Raw genomic sequence first — 17,089 nt, forward strand, 5'->3', positions numbered from 1 at the left:
CCTATAGACCGACCTAACCATTTACTTCCCTAATATCAACTTTTAAAAAATAGCATTAGGTCATTTAGGTGCATTAATTAGTTGTGTGACTGCCACAACTAATACAACTAACTGTTAAGGTTGTTTGGTTGTCTCCTTCAAAGAGAGAGAGAGAGAGAGAGGTGCTTAAGGTCGCTTGGATTTGGATGGAAGTTGCTTCAACAACTACGGATTTGTTCCATGTGAACTTGCCTCATAATTAAATGAACTTGAACAGCAAGCTCTTGGGTTGCTTAGAAGTCAACTTCATATTTGTCTTGGGCCTCTTGGCCAATGGCCAATTGGGTAGCTAGAGCAAGCCTTTTTTATTGTTTCGGCCTTAATGCAAGTAAAAGAGAATGCGTCTCAAAGATGATCTTGGTCAGAAGGGAGAAGAAGCATGTTGCAAGATTTATCATGGTTTAATGCTTTCAATGTACTATCAAGCATGTAGATTGTTTCTGTTTAATCAGTGATTTTAAATTTGAATTCTTGGAAATGCAACTACATTAAAATTTGACAGAGAGATCTCTGCCGTCCATGTGGTCCTACCCGACTCGAATCGGACTAGTCGAATAATCGATGAACAGATGCATAATAAAAATCACTCACACCACTTCCCGTTAAACCCAACTAACGAGTGTGGGGTAACTGATGGGAAATATCCAAAAAAAAAAAAAAAATGTTTGCTTTCATGTTATGGCGGATCATACATTTTTGAAGGAGATATGTATGATATATGCATGGTGAGAGTCTCTTTAAACACTTAGCAGCACATCTTATACAGGTTCAAGTGTAACATTAACAATGGACAATTGCAAGATAATACACATTATACAGCCATAATTCTGGCTATAATTGTAATTGTAGACTGATATTTAAAATCATTCCAATAAGAAAACAGATCACTTATTTTAACCCTATATCACTCCAAGATTCCCAAACTAAAAAATAAAAAATAAATCCCTTCCTAAAAACTCTTTTCCTTGAGATTCTTGACAAAGTTGGTGACATCATAACACATAATCAAAACTCATACATATTAGAAAATGCGTTAAAATATAAACCATTTTTGTTGCATCTTATAATTGAAGTTTCAATGTTTTATTATGATGTACACAAGCAACAGAAATGTTCTATTATATATTGTGGAGTGGGGTCCCATACAAGGAGGCTTTTCTCAAAGACGACAACATTATTGTCATCATAGACAACAGTGAATCACGCGCTCTCTCCTAAGTTGGTGTCATACGTATAACAATATGTGATAAGCCACTTCATTTTCTTGTTATAAACCACCACAGTAGCACGCAACGCCACCTGCTACGTAGAGTTCAGAGATAATCTCAACCACCGATGGCCACGAACTTTAGTTTCATCCCCATAATTGGTAAATTTCCGTCAAACATATCTATGGTTTCCCATCATCATTACTTTGTGTGTATGTGTATATGAAAACATATACCTTGGATTATTGGAAATTATTAAAACATGTTACAATTGGTCTTGCTTGGGATGGTTTTTACGATTGATAAGCTTTCAATGTGTATAATAGAAAATTCTTGAGTTTCTCAGCAGTTAAGACTTCGGAAGAGGAATGTTTTGTGTGCTAATTTCTGAATCTGACATATTTTTGATTTTGGAAAATATAATGGTACAGATATTAGTCCCCTTTTAGCCAAGTCAGATGACCCAAAAATGGCTGAGGATCCTGGTGTAGTTGAGGTTGTTAGACAATTGGATAAGGCTTGTACAGAGGCAGGGTTCTTCTACGTGGTACTTGTTGCATCTTTTAACATTTTTCCTTTTACTCTGATTGCATTAGGGTTTATAGTTTAGTCTTTTACTGCAAATAAAGGTGGGAAAAAAAGGTTATTGATTTTAGAAATATGAGACAAATTGAGAAGAAATTGCACTATAAAGAACAACTTAATCTTTATGGGACAGAATCGGTTGTATTACAGTGGGTCCACTACAACTTCTACTAACATATATGATGTTCTGATTTCATATGTATTCCAATTGTCCCTAGAATAGTTGTTCTGTCGCTTGGGAAATGCCCAATAGTACTTAAAAATTGAAATCATCAAAAAGAAAAAGAAAAAAAGCATAAAAACAATAGAAAAAAAAATGGAACATGAAGGAGGAAGAAATGACTCATAGTAAATGAATATGCCTGATTTCACATACTAAGTTACATTTATTGCAACTTCAGCGAAACTATTGCCATCGACACGGTTTTGATTGAATAGAGTTCTTCGATTCAACTCAAGAAATTGGTTAACTACTCCCTCGTTTCCTAAGGGTCAGTTTATTAAAGGGGTGAGAATTTCATGAATCAGTTTACCAGTAAAACTCCAGAAAATTGATCAATGAATTTTTCATTTCCATTTTTTACCCCCTAGCAAACTGACCCTAATGTTACATTTTCTTGACGATACAAAGCAAGATTTTGCTTTGCAGTTTTCTCCCTTGTCATCTTATATCATTGCACTTAGGCCATTTTGTGTTTAATGTTTACTTCAATTACTACGACCCTTGATTGACAGAAAGGCCACGGTGTTCCTGATACTCTCCTCAATGAGGTTAAAGGTGTAACTCGCAGATTCTTTGAACTTCCATATGAAGAAAAGACAAAGATCAAAATGACTCCAGCTACCGGGTTCAGGTTTGCTTTATTGCATTGATCCCTGCATCTGTACTTTGTATATAAGCATCACCTCAGTACTTGCCACATCAAGTTTATCCAAATAATTTATGCTGATACCAGCCTAACTTCTGATGCAGAGGATATGAGAGGCTTGGAGAAAATATAACCGAAGGTGTACCAGATATGCATGAAGCTATTGATGTAAGTCATGCTTGTTGCTTAAGAAAAAAATTAGGTGTCTTTGTTTCTAGTGTGTGGTTCTTTTCTAAAAGATATGGGACAGAACACATACCAGAAACAAATACTTGACTGTTATTATTGACATTGGGCTCATCTCAGTGAATTTTAAAATCGAATGTAATACTGGCCACCACTTTCTTACATATTTCACCCTTACCTCATATAGCTTATTCGATCATACCAAATATCCAACATTGTTCGAGATTAGACTACCTCATGGAGCCTAGCATAGCAGTTCCAATAATTTATTGTGTTTCTTATGGTTCTATCAAGCAATAAATGATCTCTTTATTTTCCTTTAACAGTGCTATAGGGAAGTGACTAAGGGCATGTATGGAGCTCTTGGCAAAGCTATGGAAGGATGCAACCACTGGTATGAGGAATTAGGAATTTTCTATTTATTAATGAATGTATTCCTCCACCCCCTACTCCCACATTTTTTAGGTCAATATTATACTCGAGAGAACAATTATATATATGCTCCTGCTCCTGAATTCCTGATTAACTAAGAATATTCACTAAATTAGATTGATGATCTAGGGAATACTTTTCCATGATTGACACTCTCTCGGGCCTGTGACTCTAATATCCTAGCATTTGACTGATTGCACTTGGGACTTGGAAGTATTTTGATACAACCCCTATCAAGGTTTACTCTAGGAAGCAGATTAGGGAATCAATTGGCATTGCTGACTCACCTATTGAAAAGAATATCCTAGATGACAATTCTGTTAGAAGTGAGAAAGAGGTTGCTGACGTGGCTGAAGGAAGTTGAGAGAAGGTTATGATAAAAGAGGGATAAATAGAGGAAGGCGGAGGAGGGAAAGAGCATCTTTGGGACTTGGAACTTTGGGCACCTCTTGGGTGATTGGGAGAGTCTAGAGCCTCTATAATTGCTCTAGAATTATCTTACACTATTTTCCTTTCTGTTATAGCATTTCCTGTTCATTGTATTTCCCTTTTCTTGTTAAATTGTATCTGAGTTGTTACCATTTTCATATTGTAATACAGATATAGATACATCTATATACAGATCTGTGTTCCTTTTCCATAATCCATTGTGTTAGATTTATTTTCTGGTTGGTCTCTAGCATATTTACACTCAGTAGAAAAGTCTTATTGTACTAAGATAATGCTTACGTTTATAGGAACTAATGCATGTCTTTTGATCCTCTTTCATTTTGCGGCGCATATGCAGGCCACAAAATCCTCCAACATTCAAAGTTCTTATGGAGGAGTATATTAGTGTCTGCACAGGCATGCTTTGTCCTCCCCTAGTTACCTTTAACATCAAGTGAGTTCCTGCGGTTAAATTTTTGTTTTCTTATATAGTTCTTTTGGTTGGAGCAGACCTTGCAAGGAAAATTATGCGTGGAATTGCTTTAGCATTAGGTGGATCACCTGATGAATTTGAAGGTCAGAGAGCTGGGGATCCATTTTGGGTAATGCGACTCGTTGGTTACCCTGGTGTGTCCACAGTAAATGGAACCAATGTTATGAAAAACGACATTGGATGGTAATGAAATATTGGACCCGGAGTTCTCAAATGTTTACCTTTTTTTCTCTTCCTATTACTAGGCTTTAAATTATTGATGTCGTTTTCTTTGTTACTTTTTCTTTTCCATTTCTTTGAATCCAAACAAAACCAGTGGAGCTCACACTGATTATGGTATATCTTAAGCTTAACTTTATTATGATAAGTCTAGAATATATGTTCAAGTCATTTTCAATGATGTTAGATGCTGCTTAACAGGTTTATTGACATTAGTTAACCAGGATGACGATATAAACGCACTCCAGGTATGCACTTGTATATGGCCCTTTGTGTATAATAGATACTCATAATCTTCATTTGATGCATGCAGTTCTTGATTTTTCTTCTATTCTCACTACAATCATCGAACTTCCATACAATTTAAATATCTGGGGCAAGTAGCTTCGGAGATGATGTGTTCTGTATCCCAATTTTCTCCACATGACTGTATATTTCTAGAATAAATAAAGTCATTCTGAAGTGGCTGATTCTTTCAACCTTTACCTACTCGCTTAACCATTTTATTCAATCACTTAAGTTTGTGTTTTCTATATTTTTATTCCTATTTTTTATTTCTACTTTATATTTTATTCTCAATCCACAGATTCCACACTAGTTTGTGATAAAGGTGACATAAAAGTTAAATATTGTTTTTGATCCGCTGTTATGTTTCTGCTGTGAAAATGTTGAAGGTGAGAAACCTGTCTGGCGATTGGATATCAGCACCTGCAGTTCCTGGGACATTTGTGTGCAACATTGGTGACATGCTAAAGGTATCTTACACTTAAATCTCTTCTCTTCATGTAGAAGTTTTACCTAAGATTTGGTGGATCATCTGATTAAGTTTGGAAGAGAACTGCAGATATACTCTAATGGTTTGTACGAGTCAACTTTGCATCGGGTGGTAAACAACTCCCCCAAATATAGAGTCAGCGTAGTATATTTTTACGAGGTTAGCTCCTTTTTCTATTTTACATGTGTCATCGTTTTTCTCTCTTGTTTGTTTCGTTGCTTATCCCATATGCCACTACTGCATGAACAGACGAACTTTGATACTGCAGTAGAGCCCTTGGATACACCTAAAACGAGGGCAAATGGCAACAAGAAGTTTCAAAGGGCTGTCTACGGAGAGCATCTAGTTAGCAAGGTCCTCACAAATTTTGTTGACCAGTAACTTTGTTTCCTTCGCTCTGGTGTGTAATAAGTCAAGTTTCTTGTAAGCAAGCTCCTCGCTTGCATGTACTGAAAATAGTGTAATTATAAGTCAAGCGTTTGTTACCCATCAACGTCTTCATTCTCAAAACTTATTAACTTGAGAACGCTTTCAGTTTCAAGACTAGTACTCGGGATTTCACACGCTCCCTGTTCTCATATAATATCATACAACATTAGCAGAGGTGTTAACGGGCTAAGTCAGGTCAAGATTTATTCTTAAAAGGCTAAGCTTATATTTAAACATATCAGTCTAACATAGCCTGTTACTCGGCTTGTGGCCTGACTTATTTACAAAAAAATAAAAGTATGATGTATTTAAACATGTCAGTTTGACATAGCCTGTTATTCGGCTTGTGGCCCGACTTATTTACAAAAAATAAAAGTCTGATTTAACCTGTTAAAAAAAAATAAGAGAACAAAAATTTATCCAAACAAAATATACAATCAACAACACTAATAATTTCACGAAGATTCATAAATTCAATGTATATCCAAATAGCATAATATAAAGCAAAATAATTCAAAAAGTCTATTTAACCAATAAAATGGATTGAGAAGAGAAAGAGGAATATTATGAATAGTATAAAAAAATATAAAATAAAAGTAAAAATTAGTATACTATAGTAGCCTGAGAAGCTCTATGGCTAGACTTATGAATTTGAGCTGAAATTTTTTATTAAACGAGTTTTTATACAAATTCAAACTTCGTTTCAACAATTAATTTTAGATATATAAGCTCAGACCTTCACCGGCCAGGTCAAAAGGCCCTGAAACTAAAAGACCCTAGTTTGTTTACCACCCCTAAACATTAGACAATAGCAAATAAACAACAAACAAAAGAAAACGAAAAAACAACCATCCAACTGGCAGTTGTTTTATCAGATCGTTGAAGCAGTTAAACACAAACCAATTCAGCTTATGAAATGGTAAAGACAATCACAAAAATTTGATAGCTCAGAATAAGCATCAGCGTTTTAACACTGTTACGTGTACAACACTGCCAATTGGGCAATTGCCATAAGAATGAAGTCAAATACAACACGAAAGAGATTAGTAATTTGAACTATTCTCACTTCTAATCACTACAAAATTGTATCTAAATGATGTTGTAGTTGTGCTGGCTTAGCCTGGCCTCACTACCTCTACGGCAGAAGATATTTCATTCAGTTCCATCTGGGTATCTTTGAGATAAAGTGGAATTCTTGTACCTGTACCCCGAAGCCTATCCACCATGTCATAAAGAAACTCAAAAGTCAGTTTAGATTGTTTGTTAAGTTCCTCCCTGATGTGAGGCTGAAGGCTGAACCAGTCTCCCAACAATTTATGAACATGAGAACGGATCATTCTCCATGGCACAGGGTACTGTTCACAAAGCTTCAAATACTCTACTAACAGATCTGCCTGGTCCAGTTTTCCATCCACATTGGTTCCTTCACTTCCAGATACCCATTCAGCAGTTCGAAATCCTGCAAAGAGAGCTGGATTTTCAAGCAGAGTCTCCGCAGAAAGCACCCCTTCGACACCGGTCTCTTCCAAGCAGTCTTTAACATCATCAATATGCCTTATGTTCCCATTTGCGAGGACAGGGATTCTGACTGCATCCTTCACAGCCCTGATGGCTTTCCAGTCGGCTCGAAATTTCTTCCCATCCTTCTCATCCCTTGTTCTGCCATGGACAGCTAAAAGCATACAACCAGCCTCCTCAAGCATCCTAGCATACTTCAAAGTGTCCTCTAAATTCGGAAAGAGCCTAATCTTGCAAGAAACAGGAACTTGGAGGTTAAGAGCCAATTTTTCCACTAGAGATTTCACAACAGGAAGGTTATCCATCAAGAAAGCACCATAGTTTCCTCGTCTAGCAATACGCTGAGGACACCTAAAGAATCACATAAAATTAATACCCCAAAATTTTCACCACAATTATATATATATATATAAAAAAGTAACATCCAACGGGCAGAGGCGGATCCAGGTTGTTGAGAAGGGGGGCAAGTGCCCACCCTTAAATCTGATCCAAAAATAGGAAAATGCCATTTTCTTAAAATTTAAGTTTTCCAATTTAATTTTTCTCCTTCTATTTTATTTTTTCGTGAGTTTTTTTTTTTTTTCTCCTTCACCTTCGTTTGCATCTACATATTAATTCATCTCCTCTCAAACCTCAATCTCCATTATTGGAAGTTGGAACATTTGATTCTTACTCCATCATCTGTCCAGTTGAGTCGCAATCCGTCCAGATCTAGATCTAAACCAGACACAATTAGCCGGTAGCTGCTCACAAGTTGCGTTCCAAACCAGACCCAAATTTATATATACTGAGCTTATTAAGTGCCCACCCTTCGTTAATTTCCTGGATCCGCCACGGCCAATGGGGCTACATCAATTACAGTAACGAGAAATTCCTAAATACTCTTGGAACAAGAAAATGTTCTTACTTGCGCTATTCAATGTGTATTACCTCAGTAATGTAGATCATCCCTGTCTACCACTTTAACAACAGTTTTAATGTTACAACTGAGTTAATGCACATTTAAGTGATACTAAACAAGAACTTTTTCTTATTGCATGAACACCAGAGTTTCTCCTAGAACTATACATGGGAATGTATCCTCTCATGTGACATCTCATCCATCTAGATACCAATCAGCTCAATGGTTATCCTTTCGTCAAACTTTATGTTAATACATTACCATTAATTCGTAAATTTGTATCACACGATATCATATCACACGAGAGGATCCATTTCCATTCCAATTTCCTCCTATAGATATTATACACTATGGCACAAAATAGCAAGCACAAAAGGTATTGATATGAAGCAGATTGTGAGCCAAGGAGTAAGCTAAAATTATGCGTTACCCAAGATTAATATCAACGTAATCGCAATAAGGCTCCACCTTGCGTGCAGCTTCCAACAACACATCTGGATTATTGGCACAAAATTGGACAAAGAGTGGTCGATCCTCCTGAGGTTACTCCCAATGTCACAACAAAATATAATGATAATAATAACAACAATGCAGTTGTAGTTGTAGACTTGTAGTTGATAGTTGTAGAACACGCACAAAGCATACCTTGCAAGTGGTGAATTCTTCTTCCCTGTACTTTTCGGTCTCGGTGAAAATGCGTGAATGCAGCATGGGGGTGTATGCCGCTTCCGCACCGTACTTGCGGCACAGCATTCGAAACGGTAGCTCCGAATTGTCAACCATTGGGGCAACTATCAATCTGGGTCGACCCAACTTGGCCCAATGAGCCCAGGCCCGTTCCACCCGAGATTCGCCGGTAAAGCTCCGCGCCGGAGAATCCAAGCAAGGCTGCGACAAGTCTTGTTGTTGCTGGTCGTTTGAATCGAGACAAGTTGGGGTTTGAGCCATGAGGGGATGAGGTTTTGCGCAAAAATATCTGTTGAGATTAGAAAGATTGTGGCTCAGAGAGAGGTAGAAGGAGAAGGGTTTGGGCTTCATGAGCGAACGACGGGTTTAGTGAAACAACCCATCGCCGCCATCGAATTACTTTGATGCTCTTGTCGTAGACTTGTCCACGAAGCTGGGGTGGAGTTTTGGGGATATTTCCTGCTGTGAAACGAGATAGCGTTTTGCTTTTAGCGACCATTTGATAGAGTAGAAAATTTTCTTTACCACACGAATACGTAGAAAAATAAGTTTGGTAAAAAAATTAAAAAAAAATTATTTTGATAGGTCAAAATATTATTGACAAAATTGGTTTAAATTTTCTGAGTTTATGTTTGGTTGAAAGTAAAATATTGATGAAAAAATAAAATGAAATTACCAAACTAACTCTTAACTAAATACAAAAAAGCTCTCTCTCCAGTTTTCTTTTGACATATTTTGTTTTAGAAAGGATATTTGTATTCATTACTTTTTTTTTACTTTTTAGTTTGATGGAATAATAAAAATACCATTCAATTTTGAAATGGCAATTTTTTTTTTAATTTTAAACATTAACTGAGATTGCTATGTAAAATCTGACTGATGGGCAAATTTTTGAAAATCTGGTACCAAACATGATCAATTAGAAAATTCATCTTAATTTTTTCAATCATCCTTTTACCAAACAAAGATTATTATCTCTGGCTCTTTCCCATCTTTTGTAAATTATTACTAAAAACTTTAAAATATTTTCAATTAATATCTAAAATTAATGGGTAATCTGTCGCTACTGTTATAGGAAAATAAATAAATTTTCTGTAGAGACAACTTTTTGTAGGGCTTACCGATTGTTTTTTCTATCTCTTTATATCATTTTCTCTCTCTTAAATGTTGTCTCTGCAGGAAAAGATGTTTTATTTCTATTACAGCACCAATGCATTCTCCAAAATCAATGTAGAAGGTTGATCACTAATCTTTTTTATATCAATTTTAATTATTTATTTGAAGTGAATCTGTTTTTTGGGATATTTTTATAAGTTTTAATTTTTTTAATCAGTTACGAAACTAATCCAAAATATATAATACAGGTGTATACAGAGCGGCGAGTGAGGATTAAGATATCGTACCCCACCCCCTGGTTGACCACTAGTTATGAATGCGTAATAAGTCATAAAAGTAATTAAAGCTCAGCTGAAACTTCCAGTACTTTCGTAGGACATTGTTCTAAATTTCGGAAACTAAATAATACCCTTTTTAAAGCAGTAAGCAATCGCAATAAACAATATCTATTAACAGAAATAAGAATTTTTTATGAGGATAATATTAATTAATTAGTTTTATGTTTTAAAATTAACAGATTGATAAATATTTTAATTTAATTAATATAATAAGTTTATTTTACTCATACTCAGTTGAACTGTTGACATTTATTGATATTACGCTTAGTTTGGCAACACAATGTCAGTATTGATGTCTAATTAGACTCTGTGATAGATGGACCCAATAAATTCATTATTAGTTAAAATTATGTTAGATCTTATCTTTAACTATATATATTAGGATTAAGCCTGACGAGTCATTATATTTTCATCGTGCCATTTTTTTAAATAGATTTACTGAGGAAGATCTTTGCTTACCAAAAGTTTTTCATTCGTTAAATTCTATATGATATTTTATCCGTCATGGATGTTAGAGCCAACCTATCGCATTGGCTCGTAATCCGGTTAAAATAAGTCGGATTGGATTAAGGAAAATGAATTAGTAATTCGAGTCAGTTCGAAAAAAATCGAGCCAACCCATGAGTCAAACGGATTGGCTTGCGGGTTATGGTTTTTTTTAATATAAAAGTATAAAAATTAACAAAGGTAAAGTGAAAAGTTAAAACCTAAAATCTCAATTCTAAGGACCCAAACAAAAATACCCTCCTGCCAATAAGATCAAAACCGTGCATTAAAGACCTTTTTTATAGTACGTGTGACAGTGTAAATATGATGCAAACTGCCAATAAGTCCAAGTTCAAATGTAAAATTTTCTATAGTTTATCTGTATAATGTCTTTGTATTGAATGAATTAATAATTTAAGAGGAAAATTTAGAAGTTATAGCATCAATGAAATTTAATTTCATTTTTTCGAGTCAACCCTAACCCGACTCGGGTCAGGTTGGGTTGAGTTTTCTGGCTCGTTTATTTTTCAAACCAATCCTAACCCAGCTCATTTTTTTCGGGTAGAATGCGGGTTGAGTCGAGTTAGCCCGTTTTGCTAACGTAATATATGCTGCCATATATTGTGTTGTTTGTATTCGGGAAATTTCTTACATAATCCAATCTTGCATAATGAAATTTTCGAAATTCTTCTTTACTTTTTTATACCAAAGAGTTTTGGTTCTCATCGATTTGGCTCTCAGTATACATAACCATGAGAACAATGGTTGGTTGAAACATCGATGATGGAATAATTTTTCTTATAACATTTAATTTCTTTCCTTGGGTTACTAAGTTCAACGATTTTCATTATGCGTTATTTTTTGCAAACGACTACATGTTGATAGTAAGAAGCATAGTTGTAAAACCCGGCCCGACCCGGCCGGGTTGACCCGGAACTCAGCGAATCGGTCATCAAACCAGTTCGGGTTAAGCATTGGACCGGTCACGCATCGATTCGGTCAAAATCCGAATAAAATCGGCCAAACTCGGTGACCCAGTGACCCGGTCGGGTCATGCATTTAAAAAAAAAACCAAAATTGTTTAATCTTGTCAACAAAATGTAGAACTCATTTTAAAACTTTTTGTAATTTTATTTGCTAGTATACTCTTCTACAATGACCTCAAATTTTAGTTTCTAATACTGAAGCAATTTGCGGAATAATAAATTAAGAGAATGTGATATATTTCATTTTAATGTAGTTGAATTTGAAAAATATGAGTTCAATGTCATTGAGAGGTATGTTTATGGGAATTCTGAATTGCAATTTAAATTGACATAGTAATAGCATTCATTTTTATTTGTTTATGCTTCTTGTTTTTGAGTTTATTTAATGAACATTGTTTAATTCATTTTAGATATGGAGAATATAATTGAATTTATATGTTCATATTTTTATATATATATATATATATCCCGGTCAACCAGTCTGACCAGTGACCCACCGGTCCGACCAGTGACCCAGTAACCCAGTACCCCGACCGGGTCGATGTCCAGGTCGGATTTAATAACACTGGTAAGAAGTACTCCAAAACAACAAGCCACTCTGAAACCAACTTCATTGTGTGTTACTTATTTTTTAGAGTTTAGATTACAATATTTGAGATTGGAGGGAGGAAGATTATACTTACAACTTTTTTTTTTACAACTTCTTACAACTCTATCTTAACACCGTTGATTTTCGCCGATCAACGGTTATGATTTTCGCAAATTAAACTCATTAATTAATTATTAATTAACAATAAATGATAACCGTTGATTGACAAAAATCAACAGTGTTAAGATATAGTTGTAAGAGGTTGTAAAAAAAAGGTTGTAAATATAATCTTCTTTGAGGAGTAAACTTTTATTTCTTTTATTTTGTTCGCGTATACAAGTGAATTTTGATATTGATAAAACAGTTCAGTTGAAATGGACGACTAACTTAAGAATTAAGAAAACGAATGATATAATTTTTATTGACTAAAAAGAAATCATAATCATTTAAGTAATTACTCGCTTTCTATTATCTAATAATAGATCATTTACCTACTAGTTACTATTTTAAAATGAAAAAATAAAATAAAATGAAAGTTATGTGAAAATTTGTATGAAATCTCATTTCTAATGTTTCCAGAAAAATAAATAAATAAAAAAACTTCTATTTTTTTCTCATTCTCAATTTGAAGATGACACCAAAGTGACTGTGAGTGCTGGTCATTCCAAGTTTACACAATCAATAAGCTACAATACTTTTTTTTAAAAAAAGTTATATACAAAGATTTTTCGTCCCTTGGAGTTAGACATAGACAAGCGGTTTACAACGGTAAATTCCTTATTAGCAGTTATTTCCCACTATAATTCAGCTATATTCACTTCACAGTCTTTACTTTGTATATCTGGCTCATAATTTATGTGATCAAAATTGTGTACCTGACCACAGAAGGTGTGTTATTTTCAGTGAATTTCATCATACAACATGTGAAATCAGTTATAAAAAAAATAAATTTATTCATCGGAGAAATCACATGAAATAAGATGATACGTAACATATATAATTATGTATGAAATCGAAATATTATCTTTCAAAATCAGTATGAGATCAAATTTACAAAAAATAATAAGAAGCAATAGTCCACTTATTTCTTTTCTCCACACTCCCAAACGAGAGATATATTGAACTTGAAATCATATGCACTGCTATGCTTCCTTTTCATTCCGTAGAAGAAAGGTAAATTAATCTGTCTAATTTTTACTGTCCAACAACACCCGTTACTTCTAATTTGTTCAGGTAATAAATATAAGTGTGTGTAAACTTAGTCATACTTAGGATTTGGATCCTATGATATAAAAATATCAATTATTGTAACTGTTCATCTGAAACAGAATTTACAATCACATACAAGCAAATGTCAAAACTTGGATTACGAGAAGCAACGGGAAGAAAAACAAGAAAGAAGAATGGTATTTTATATGCATGATTGAGGGAGCCACATGCGTGTTAATAATGAAATCGATAATGATGAAGGGCAAAGGGGGACCCAATCTGCATAATAAAGTTGACGTTAAGGCAAAGGCAAAGCAAACAAAAGAACAAATTTGCGAACAAGATAGGACCCTGCTGAGTGCTTGAACTTATCAATTCCACACCCACCCATTTTGACTTTGCCATCGGTTTTCTCACAAGAGCCATTTTAGACCTTCCAACCCCTCTATTCAATGCACCCCCCTTCCCAGCGACCCTTTTCCTATAAGCCAAAGGGTCCAACAAAATTTGCATTAAAAACTCTCTTTTCATGCCCTTTCCTTTCCCTAACCCATCAACCACCTTCATTCATTGATTCCATTCACTAATTTAGCCGTCCCCAATTAGCAACTTCCAACCCCTTTCCCTCTCCCTCCCTCTCTCTCTCTCTCTCTTTTAGTCAACCGTACTATACACGACATGTCTGTCCTCTTCTGTCCAATTCTTTGACTAGGTCCCTTTCATTGCTTTCTTTATTTTTTTACTTTCACTTTACTTTTGAAAATTTCAAAGACAGACCCGTTGAGCATTGAAACAAAACACCCATTAAAAGTTGAGAGGTGATGAGAATCCAAGATAAGGAAGCACCAAAGATAAAGCAACCAAATAGAGGAAAACAAAAGAAGAGTAAACCATTTGCTTCTCTTTTTTTTTCTTTTTTTTTTTCTGTACTTTGAGATTCAAAACCATTACCAAATCCACCATCTTGACTCCCTTTTTTTAAAATTAAAATGGTAACGGATTCACAGTATTTTCAGCCTTGAAGAGAACGAAAAAGATAAAGGAATCCAATATTGTACAGGGAAATGGGACTAAAGCTGTATCATGAGTAAAGCTGCAATTCTACAAGCCATCAATTGCCCCTTTGAAATATCATAACCTTGATCAATGGCTTGCGGTTCTGGCCGGAAAAGGATAATTGGTTTTAAGACTTAAGATGATTCTAGAATGAGATTAGTAGCATCAGCCGCGGAGAGGGAGTGATTATGCTCTCCTTCATAGGTAACAACCAGCATAGATGGATCATCAAGAGCTCGCTCTACATGTTTGCGCGCTGGACACCCTCTAACACTGCTGCACTTGTAGTAACCCCTGTTATTGTTCAATAAAAACAACTCAGTACCACTCACTCCAAAGATTCAAGCATGGACTAATAAAACATAACACGCAGAATAAAAGGAAACTAATCAGTCACAACTATTGGGTCCACTTTAAAATTCGAAATTTATGAGTCAACGAGCCCCAATTTTAAGTTAAGCAATTTGAGACATACTGGTTAATGGTAATAACCTATAATATAAATATAAATACAAATATAAATTGATGTATGTACCTTGGATGTGGGGATCCTTTAATAGGTTTCTGTCCATACTTTCTCCAAGAATAATCATCTGGTGGAATATCAGACATCTTCAAACTTATCGCAGGTACTCTCATCACCCTCTTCAACCTCATTTTCCTGCTGTCACACCCCAATTAAAAAAAAAAAAAAAAAAGCATGTGAACAATAAAAAAAAAAAAAAAAAATTGCATTTTTTTTATTCTTAGGAGAAAAGAACGATTCTGAAGAAAAACCCACATTTCACCTACCTCTTTTTCGAACAATGACAGCGGCTAGAGGAACTACCACACTTGCCAGAACCCAAATTCTCAGAGCTGCACTTTCTCTTAAACGAAGAAGACGAAAGAGGAGGCTTCCCCGCTGATGAAACCTGAGACAGATTCGTGATCTGAAAAGCCGTCGTCGTCGTCGTGGCGGCCGTCGCCGACGACGACGGTTGTTTCGTATCGGTGTCGCCGGTGAGAGACGAGATGAAGGAATTGGCAGCAGGAGAAGAAGAATAGGAGAAGTTAATGGTCTTGGACGAGTCCTTCCTATCAATTTTTGGGGGTTCGGTGTTGTGGTGAAGAAGGGTGGGTGTTGGTGTGGATGGGATCTGCTGCAAAGGGGTTGCATGGTAGACTCTGTGTTGTTCAGAAGGTTGTGTTGTTTCTAGGGTTTGTGCAGAAGGAGCCAAAGGGGCTCTTCTGAAGCGAGCGTGGCCGGTTCTGGTTCTACCCAGAAGCGAAATCACCTTCTTGAACTTCGAAACGGCGACGTCAGCTACAGCTCTGCAATCCATTTCTATTTCCATCGAAGGGTCTGAAGATGAAGAAGAAGAATGGTACTGTTGACGAGTCTGAGAAAGCAACCTGATTAGCTTCTCCACGCTCTCTAAACCAGATGCAGCTTCTTGGACAGCATTCTCTTCAGCTTTGGTTGTGAAATTTTCGTTACTGTAACCCATCATGAGCTCTACAGCCATAGTTGCAGCAACACCATCAAAGATGAAGAAGAAGGAAAAAAGAGATACAAAGAAATGAAGGAGATAGAGAGAGAGAGAGTGTTGACAAAAAAGGAGGGATATAGAGAGAGAGAGAGAGGCAGAGAGCAATAGGTTACAGTGGTCAAATGGTGCCATAGGATTCGGGTTGTTGGGTCCACTAGGTGACTGAACTATAACGCTAGCCTGTTATCGTCAAATGTAGATGCGATTGCGAATAAGATCTAGTAAGGTATTAATGTATTATGGTCATTGCTCACACACTGTGAACGGAGAAAACATTTTTATGTTAATTTTTGTTTCTCGGCAAATCTTACCATATTCATTTTACTTTTTAGCAAATAAAAAAATTATTTGTGGTCCTTAAAAAATTCAAAATGGATTCATTTAATTGAAATCGTAATCTCTCACAAATTTAAAAAAGATCCACATTAATTCTCAAAAGGATTAAAATAGGTCCACTTTAAATTTCTTAAGGACCATGAATAACCTTTTTATTTACTAAGAACTAAAGGGACATCGTAAAATTTGCTCAAGATCAAAAAAAGTATTTATTTTTTTTATTACTATTTATGAATTCATCAATTTCATTAATTACTTGGGTAATCCAATTTTAGATGAGTTGAACCATATGAATTATAAAGTTCTTTTTTACTAAGTCTTAACACACTTACATTTTCAGGAATTAAAACTCAGATTAATGGTTAAATTAAATCAATATTTTATCAATTAATTCGCATGATCGGTGGTACATAACTTTTTTTATTTTTTATTGAGCTAAGTGGAGGACGTTGACCTTTTCCGAGTAATGGGGCCCATTGGGTTATAATTGATCTGAGGTATTTGAGGGTTGGAGGTATTGTTGTTTGTAGGGTTAGCAGGCGTGTGGTGAATGGCAATCTCTGTCTCTGAAAAAGCAAGAGGAGGATGGGTTGGTTTTGCCAGCTTATGCAAGTGATCAAGTTGACTTGGATTGACACCATTCGAATATCGAGGATTGCCTATTGCTTCTT

General features: G+C 35.4%; 3 protein-coding genes across 5 annotated transcripts; 1 reads left to right on the forward strand and 2 right to left on the reverse strand.

Moving 5' to 3' along the window:
* The first annotated feature begins 1,272 nt into the window (after positions 1-1,272).
* On the forward strand, positions 1,273-5,731 carry LOC133286578 (probable 2-oxoglutarate-dependent dioxygenase At3g50210). Of its 2 annotated transcripts, XM_061484009.1 has the most exons (12): positions 1,273-1,408; positions 1,679-1,794; positions 2,568-2,686; positions 2,806-2,869; positions 3,214-3,281; positions 4,107-4,165; positions 4,259-4,424; positions 4,558-4,577; positions 4,662-4,708; positions 5,135-5,215; positions 5,305-5,394; positions 5,485-5,731. In XM_061484009.1, exons 1-12 carry the CDS (start codon positions 1,375-1,377, stop codon positions 5,614-5,616), a joined length of 996 nt encoding a protein of 331 aa, XP_061339993.1. In that variant the 5' UTR covers positions 1,273-1,374; the 3' UTR covers positions 5,617-5,731. The 2 variants fall into 2 exon arrangements, with proteins under 2 accessions (XP_061339993.1, XP_061339994.1); XM_061484010.1 differs by lacking the exon at positions 1,273-1,408 and having other exon boundaries at positions 1,678-1,794; positions 2,572-2,686.
* An 868-nt stretch (positions 5,732-6,599) lies between these two features.
* On the reverse strand, positions 6,600-9,244 carry LOC133286582 (uncharacterized). Its single transcript, XM_061484014.1, has 3 exons — positions 8,729-9,244; positions 8,514-8,620; positions 6,600-7,533 (listed from the first exon to the last, which is right to left on the reverse strand). The coding sequence occupies exons 1-3, from the start codon at positions 9,119-9,121 to the stop codon at positions 6,780-6,782; spliced, it is 1,254 nt and encodes a 417-aa protein (XP_061339998.1). The 5' UTR covers positions 9,122-9,244; the 3' UTR covers positions 6,600-6,779.
* A 5,181-nt stretch (positions 9,245-14,425) lies between these two features.
* On the reverse strand, positions 14,426-16,264 carry LOC133286575 (probable WRKY transcription factor 15). 2 transcript variants are annotated; one of them, XM_061484006.1, is made up of 3 exons: positions 15,343-16,264; positions 15,086-15,211; positions 14,426-14,844 (listed from the first exon to the last, which is right to left on the reverse strand). In XM_061484006.1, the coding sequence occupies exons 1-3, from the start codon at positions 16,212-16,214 to the stop codon at positions 14,685-14,687; spliced, it is 1,158 nt and encodes a 385-aa protein (XP_061339990.1). In that variant the 5' UTR covers positions 16,215-16,264; the 3' UTR covers positions 14,426-14,684. The 2 variants fall into 2 exon arrangements, with proteins under 2 accessions (XP_061339990.1, XP_061339989.1); XM_061484005.1 differs by having other exon boundaries at positions 15,086-15,214.
* Positions 16,265-17,089: the final 825 nt, after the last annotated feature.

Source organism: Gastrolobium bilobum, unplaced genomic scaffold (genome assembly GCF_033153095.1).
Source record: "Gastrolobium bilobum isolate Gb01-03AN ecotype WA unplaced genomic scaffold, APGP_CSIRO_Gbil_v1 utg6309, whole genome shotgun sequence".
NCBI lineage: Eukaryota > Viridiplantae > Streptophyta > Magnoliopsida > Fabales > Fabaceae > Gastrolobium > Gastrolobium bilobum.

Excerpts from the sequence above, each read along its gene's own strand:
- LOC133286575 (XM_061484005.1), bottom strand. The coding sequence starts at position 16,214 with ATGGCACCATTTGACCACTGTAACCTATTGCTCTCTGCCTCTCTCTCT. Across the intron at positions 15,215-15,342 it reads TGTCATTGTTCGAAAAAGAG|CAGGAAAATGAGGTTGAAGA; the intron begins GTAGGTGAAATG and ends GGGGTGTGACAG. Across the intron at positions 14,845-15,085 it reads AAAGGATCCCCACATCCAAG|GGGTTACTACAAGTGCAGCA; the intron begins GTACATACATCA and ends GAACAATAACAG.
- LOC133286578 (XM_061484009.1), top strand. The coding sequence starts at position 1,375 with ATGGCCACGAACTTTAGTTTCATCCCCATAATTG. Across the intron at positions 1,409-1,678 it reads TAGTTTCATCCCCATAATTG|ATATTAGTCCCCTTTTAGCC; the intron begins GTAAATTTCCGT and ends ATAATGGTACAG. Across the intron at positions 2,870-3,213 it reads ATATGCATGAAGCTATTGAT|TGCTATAGGGAAGTGACTAA; the intron begins GTAAGTCATGCT and ends TTCCTTTAACAG.
- LOC133286582 (XM_061484014.1), bottom strand. The coding sequence starts at position 9,121 with ATGAAGCCCAAACCCTTCTCCTTCTACCTCTCTCTGAGCCACAATCTT. Across the intron at positions 8,621-8,728 it reads AAGAATTCACCACTTGCAAG|GAGGATCGACCACTCTTTGT; the intron begins GTATGCTTTGTG and ends GAGTAACCTCAG. Across the intron at positions 7,534-8,513 it reads TACGTTGATATTAATCTTGG|GTGTCCTCAGCGTATTGCTA; the intron begins GTAACGCATAAT and ends GTGATTCTTTAG.